At 35.0% G+C, this 7,644-nt stretch overlaps 1 protein-coding gene across 1 annotated transcript; it reads left to right on the forward strand.

Annotated features, from left to right (window-relative positions):
• Window positions 1–6,627: 6,627 nt before the first annotated feature.
• Window positions 6,628–7,413, forward strand: LOC121051162 (secreted RxLR effector protein 161-like). The gene has a single exon (XM_040513219.1). It carries the CDS (start codon window positions 6,628–6,630, stop codon window positions 7,411–7,413), a length of 786 nt encoding a protein of 261 aa, XP_040369153.1.
• Window positions 7,414–7,644: the final 231 nt, after the last annotated feature.

Consider the following 7,644-nt stretch of genomic DNA (forward strand, 5'->3'; position numbering starts at 1 on the left):
TCAATATGCACACAAACCCCAAATATATAGGTTCTTTTGTATTGGATATTTAGAACAGAAAGCTCACAACTTCATCAGAAATTTGGATCTGCTTGTATGTGCTTTGGTTAGTCTCCGTGAAACTAGAGGAATATGAGAGGAATTTTCTATGTTTGAGCCTTCTGGATGCGGTTGTCATTGTTGTGTTGTGAAAAGTCCAAACTCCAAAGGGAAGTGGTTGTTGTTTCTGTTTAAGTTTCATTCGGGGTTTGTTTTTGTTTTGACTTTTGTCTCTTCTTTAGGCTTTGTTCTTGGTCTTTTACAAATGATCCATTGATGGTTACATGTTTAACTTTCCTAGTTTTCTAGTGTCCTTAGCAACCTTACATATCTTGTAGTATAACTTTGAGGGTATTAAGAAATGAAGGCGATGCTTTCATTTCTTAATTTCTTATACTCTGTAAGTTTCTATGTTAAATTATCATGGTCGTATTTTGGATATGCTTGAAGTCTACAACCACAGCACCAGGATTAATGTTTGTATAGATCAGTGTGGTACATCCTTTTCTTGTGAAAGAGAGGAAAGATAGAGATGCTAAAATCTCATTAAATTCAAGTTTTGAAATTGTTTTTGGGAGATTTAGACTTAAATGAATGGATGTTTGAAGGAAAATGAGAGCAATAATATTTCTCCCGTTTAAAGTTAAAAATCATTTCTGTAAGATTCTGAAGGAAGCCATTTCATACAAAATATTCAGCTGCTATTGTAGGAGATCTCTTCTTGTAGGAGCAAATTTCTACATGATTTAGACGAGTTTTAAGATCATTAAGTACAAGCTTCAAGCTTGAGAAACATATAGACAAGAGTGATTGGACAAAACGCATATCTTATGATGTCTCTTTTCTTGCATTTGATCTCTTATAGTGTTATTGTTGGAAAACATTTTGGACTTGTCATTATCTAAAATGCATTAAGTTAATAAGCTTTGATTTAATTTGGAAATTGAACAATAGAAATACATATCTAGGACTCTATCCTGTTATCAAACTGAGGTATATGTCTCTCGATTGAAGTAGGAATCTTATCTGTCAAATAACCTGATTGACATCGAGTGTATGTGATAAACATTAAGCTTCTGCTGATAAACTCTTATGCAAACCTTGGACTCTTTATGGGATGAGCACAAGGTCAGTTTAGGCCTCTATATATATCAGGAAAAGTCCCTATGTTAACTACGACTTGCATTAAGATCAGTCCCATTCTGAAAGCCCTTGTAGTATAACATAGAAGATCTTCTCCCTTACTGTTTTGTTTTGTGTTGCTCGAGTTTTCTGGTGCTGCTATGGTGTCAAGCTACTACTATCTTTATCTTGCTGTGAAGAAGGATACTAGTTTCTGAAGTTATAGCTAAGATGGCAGGACATAGCATTGATCTTCACAACAATGGTAATGTCCTAAGATAAGGCTGGAGACTCAAGTTCTTTGATTGTGCAGATGGTTCTCGTGGATTAGTTCATGACTTGATATTGATATGTTGTAATTATGATTCATTGCATCATTTGGTTTTACAAAAATGGTATCAGAGCATGGTTTTTATAAAATTCATATCATACGATTTGGTTTTGGAAAAACAAAATGAAATACCATTTTCTGGAAAATTAAATGTTTTCTAAATATTCAGTAAAACGGGCCTTTAGTTTTAGCCTGTATTTTAACCCAGGCCCAAGACCCGAATTCAGAATAAAAATAAAATAAATTAAAGACATATTTTATAAATCGGATAGAGTTAGTCTTTGGCTGAGAATGATTCTAAAATTTGGGGTTTTTCAGTTTTTGGTTCATCTGTGAGGGTTGAGATTGTTGTTTGTTTTATTCTCTTTTTGCTTCCGCTATTAATCTGTGCTGATCTTGGAAAGGCCCAGGTATGTACCCTATGAATAAATTGATCAACTTGCATCGATCTGCACATGGAAAGTATTATGTGAGAATTCATATTCAAATTGGTATCAGTTGATTGTTGGAACTTGTATTGATATATATATATATATATATATATATATATATATATATATATATATACAGCGCTTCTCCGGTGCGGACGTCCGCACTTTTTGCTTAGGTGCGGATTTCCGGTTTTGACCCACTTTCCGATCACATTTTCACATCTTAACCGTTCAGTTTTTAAGTCATAATGTATAGATCACCTCTACAAAATTTCAGCCAATTTGGTGATCATTAAGGCATCCAAAACTGCAATTTACCATTATAAATACGAACGGTTCTAGTTTGACAGATTCTGTCCGTTCGTGTAAATTGCAATTTGGATGCCTTAACGATCATCAAATTGGCTGAAATTTTGCAGAGATGATCTATACATTAGGATCTAAAAACTGAACGGCTACGATGTAAAAATGTAATCGGAAAGTGGGTCAAAACTGGAAATCCGCACCTTTTTCTTCGGTGCGGATATCCGCACCTGAGCAAACTTATATATATATATCCTATGAATAAATTGATCAACTTGCATCGATCTGCACATGGAAAGTATTATGTGAGAATTCATATTCAAATTGGTATCTGTTGATTGTTGGAACTTGTATTGATTGATATGTATTTGAACTCGTATATGATATATATACACACACACGTTTTGGTTATGCATTTGAACTCGTACATGTATGGATGTTAGTGGTTCATGATACTGTGATTTTAGACAAAGCACCTATATCTCCCATTTTTAGATCTTGCAGGCTTATTAATTTTCACAGTGGAATTGAAATTGAATAGAACTTACAGTTCTAATTTATGGTCATATGAGGTTCTGGAAATTGTGTCGATTATGTTACACAAAGTAACTTTTCACTATTGGTTCTAGAAAATGCCTAACAAGACCAAATTGTGTTGCTATTGTTAAATTGCATTATTTTGGCTCCCAAAGGAGTGTTCATGTATGTAAGTTTAAAATTAGTAACAACACTATATGTGTTTAATAATTTTATCTTTTGTTATATTGAAACTTTTCTATATCCAAAGATGTTGACTGCTTTCAATATATGTATGTAAAATTATTAAACATTGGATAATGATGTATGTAATCTAGTTATCAGGTTTTATGCCACAAAGGTGTTATCTGATATATCTTTAGAACGTGGGATTGCTTCAGTTGTGTTTCTGCCATACATTTTGTTACTGATGGTTGATACACATATTTTCTGCAGAATAAATAATACACATGTACTTACATTTTCATTTTCTGTTTTGCTTTAGGAGTTGAAGTTGTCACCCTAGGGCAGATTCAAGTGCTGAGTGGAGGAAACTATAGAAAATGGAGAAACCAAGTAGAGTTCTACTTAGCTATGCACCAAAACATGGACCTATGCCTTACAGATGAACAACCTTATGAGTTGGATGAAGAAAGCACTGAAGATGACAAGAAAGCCTATAAGGACTGGCATAAAGCCAACAAGATGGCAAAAAATGTCATCAGGTCTACTATGTCGGATACAGTGAGAGGTTGCATCGAAGAACCTGAGTATGCAGTTGACTTCTTGGAAGCCATTGCTCAGAAATTCAGAGAAAGTGACAAAGCTGAAGGTGCCAGACTCTCTAGGAAGTTCAATGACCTTAAGTTCAGTGGAAATGGAAGTGTAAGGACCCATATCATGGAGCTGATAGACATCAACAATAAGCTGAGAGAACTTTACATGGGAGTGAATGATGCACAGGTGGTGCATGTGGCCTTAGAATCCCTCCCAAATGCCTACAACCATCTTAGGACAACCTACAATGCGCAAAAGGAAAAATGGACACTGAATGAGCTTATCTCAATCTGTGTAGATGAGCAAGAGAGGATTAAGAAGGAGAGTACACCCACTATTACTGTCAACCTAATGGGGGAAAAACAAAGGGAAATATTAGAACAAACTCAAACCAAAGAAGTCCATCACTAAAGCACCCACTGAAAAGGCTGCAGCTGGAAAGCTACTGAAGATCAAGTGCTACTTCTGCAAGAAGTATGGGCACATGAAGAAGCAGTGTGAGGGTTTCAAGAAATGGATAATAAAAAAGGGGGGTAAGAATTTATTTTCTGATTCAGATTCTATTTTTCCAAATTCAGTTTTTTCCTTGGAAGTTAACTTCATAAATGTTGAACCACATACTTATTGGTTGGATTCAGGCTCACTAATTCATATAACCAATTCCTTGCAGGGTTTAACAAGGAGGAGAGCTCCAAGGAAGCATGAAGACTCGGTCTATGTTGGCAATGGCATGAAGGTAGCAGTCAAAGCCATTGGTACCTTAAAGTTGGACTTAGGTTTAGGAAAGTTTTTGGTTTTAGATAGTGTTTATTTCATTCCTTCTTTGAAAAGAAACTTGTTTTCGGTTTCTTTGCTAGTTAGGCTTGGTTGCAGACTTGTTATGGACTTTAGTGGAATAAAAGTTTTTCAAGGACATGATTATCTTGGATGTGGTACTTTTATGCATGACTATTTAAAATTAAATTGTTCTATTGCAAAACTAGAAATTATGCTAATTGAAAATAGAGAAAATTCCTTAAGTACTGACACTGTTATTGGTGTCAAAAGATCATTATTCAATAACAAGTCTACATACCTGTGACATAGAAGGCTAGGGCATATTTCTAAGGAAAGAATTAAGACACTCATTAAGAACAAAATTTCACCAGAACTAGATTTTGATGATCTTGCAGACTGTATAGAATGTTATAAGGGAAAATTGACTAACTCAAGAAAGAAAAATGCAGTAAGAAGTCAAAAACTCTTAGAACTTATACACACTGATATCTGTGGACCTTTTAAGCATAAAACTATCTGTGGAAACTCATACTTCATTACATTTACAAATGATTGTTCTAGATATTGTTACATTTATTTACTGTCAGAAAAATCACAAGCACTTCAAGCTTTTAAAATCTTTAGAACTGAAGTGGAACTGCAGCAGGAAACTAAAATTAAGATTGTGAGATCTGACAGGGGTAGGGAATTCGATGGAAAGTATACTGAGGTAGGCCAGCAAAAGGGTCCTTTTGCATTATACCTTCAGGAACAAGGCATTAAAGCTCAGTATACTACTCCATATAATCCACAACAAAATGGAGTAGCAGAAAGAAAAAATAGAACTTTCTTAAACATGGTAAGGAGCATGATGTGCACCTCAGGGTTGCCAAAATTTTTGTGGGGTGAAGCCTTAAGAACTGCAAATTACATTTGCAATAGAGCACCTAGCAAAGCTGTAAAGAAAACACCATTTGAGATTTTGTGTGGTAGGCAACCAAGCCTGCATCACTGCCATGTGTGGGGATGCAAGGCTGAAGCAAAAACACCAAATGCACTAACACAGAAATTAGAGTAAAAAACAGTGAGTTGCAATTTTAATGGATATTGTGAAAAATCTAAGGGTTTAAAGTTTTATGCAACTCATCACCTAGGATTTTTGAGACACATCAAGCAAAATTCCTGGATAAAGTAGCGTGCAATTCATCTTTTGAAGACTTGTCTGCAGATTTTGATGAAATTTCAGTTGATGAGAATTTAGAAATTTTTTTACCCTTACTACAGAACCAATATGTGGCTGCTCAAACCATAGAAAATATAGATTTAGATCAAAATCTAGCTGCTCCAATAAGTGAGGCACCACAAAATGAGTCATTAGCAGAACCGGTAGCTGAGATGCCCCATGACATGGTTTTAGATCAGAATCCAGTTTTAGAACAACCTGAGTTTAATGACCCCCAACCTAGGAGATCTTAAAGACAAAGAAAACCCATTTTTGTAGAAAACAGTGATTATGTTGTGTATTTGCAAGAAACTGATAATATTCTTGTAGAGGATCATGATCTAACTACCTTCAAACAAGCTGCTGAAAGCATTGAATCTCAGCAGTGGCAGTTGGCCATGGAAGCCGAAATGGATTCCATGAGTCAAAATTCAGTGTGGGAGTTAGTGAAACCAGATCCAAAACACAAAGCTATAGGCTGTAAGTGGGTGTTCAAGACCAAAAGAGATGAAAAAGAAAATGTGGAAAGACATAAAGCTAGACTTGTAGCTAAAGGTTTTACACAGAAACAAGGCATAGATTATACAGAAACCTTTTCTCCTGTTTCCACTAAAGACTCCTTCAGAATTATAATGGCTCTTGTAGCACATTATAATATGGCACTACATCAAATGGATGTGAAAACAGCCTTTTTAAATGGAGAATTAGATGAAGTAATCTACATGAAACAGCCTAAAGGCTTTGTAAAACTTGGAAAAGAAGATCATGTATGCAGACTTAGAAAATCAATTTATGGACTTAAGCAGGCTTCTAGACAATGGTATAAAAAGTTTGATTCAGTAATTTCATCTTTTGGTTTTACAGAAAACATTGTAGATGAGTGTGTATACTTAAAGACAGTTGGAAATAACTTCATTTTCCTTATACTGTATGTAGATGACATTCTATTAGCTAGCACTCATATCAAATTATTAAAAGACACTAAAGCTTTTTTGTCAAATAATTTTGATATGAAGGACCTAGGTGAAGCATCTTTTGTTTTGGGAATTGAAATTAAGAGGGATAGAAAACAGGGTTTATTAGGTTTGTCACAACATGCTTATATCTGTAAAGTCTTGAAGAGATTTGGCATGGAATCTTGTGCAACTGGTGAGGTCCCTATGTCTAATGGAGATAAATTTACTAAGAATTCTAAAAATGGGGGGAAGAGTGGTGACATGGAAAGCAGACCCTATGCTAGGCTTATTGGCAGTTTGATGTATGCACAGGTCTGTACAAGACCCGACCTATCTTTTGCATTAGGCATTCTCTCAAGGTTTCAATTAAACCCTACTGACCAACACTGGGTTGCAGGCAAGAAGATCCTTAGATATTTACAGAAAACTAAGTCTCACATGCTAGTCTACAAGAAAGTGGAAAATTTGGAGCTGTTAGGCTACACTGATTTAGATTTTGTAGGTAACTATCCCAACTCTATGAAGTCCACATGTGGATATGTTTTTATGCTTGCTGGAGGTGTTGTAGCATGGAAAACCATGAAACAAAAATTAATTGCCACCTCCACAATGCAAGCAGAATACATAGCTGTATATGAGGGAGTCTGTGAAGGCTTATGGATCAAGAATTTTTTGATGCAAACTAAAGTCCTTAAGTCTATAGTCTCAGGAGGACTCAAAATATTCTGTGATAATGAGGCTGCTGTCTTTTTTGCAAAGAACAGCAAGAGATCGAATAATTCTAAGCATATTGATCTCAAGTACTATAGTGTGAGACAAAGAGTTGATTTTGGTGACATAGAAGTTTTGAACATTGATACAGAAGCTCAACTTGCAGATCCATTCACTAAAGCTTTAACAGTTGCAAGTTTTCAAAAACGCATCAAGAACTTGGGAATTTTATCTCAGTTGGATGCTTGAGCTTAGTGGGAGTCACCTCTCATTTTTAGAATTTATTATTCTGTAAGAAACTTTCAATTCATAGCTACTTCTCCAATTATCAATTTTATTGTAATTTTGTTTTGTAAGTTATTTATAAAAGTAAGATTTCCAGTTATGGCTTGTATTCTGGTACAAAAATTCTGTTTTCTGGAATTATTGAGTTATTGATTATGTGTATTATAAAGTGAATCGATTTCAGGTGAAGTAGCA

Source organism: Rosa chinensis, chromosome 2 (genome assembly GCF_002994745.2).
Source record: "Rosa chinensis cultivar Old Blush chromosome 2, RchiOBHm-V2, whole genome shotgun sequence".
In the NCBI taxonomy this organism is placed as follows: Eukaryota; Viridiplantae; Streptophyta; class Magnoliopsida; order Rosales; family Rosaceae; genus Rosa; species Rosa chinensis.

Coding starts and splice junctions, on each gene's coding strand:
- LOC121051162 (XM_040513219.1), top strand. CDS start 6,628: ATGGAATCTTGTGCAACTGGTGAGGTCCCTATGTCTAATGGAGATAAA.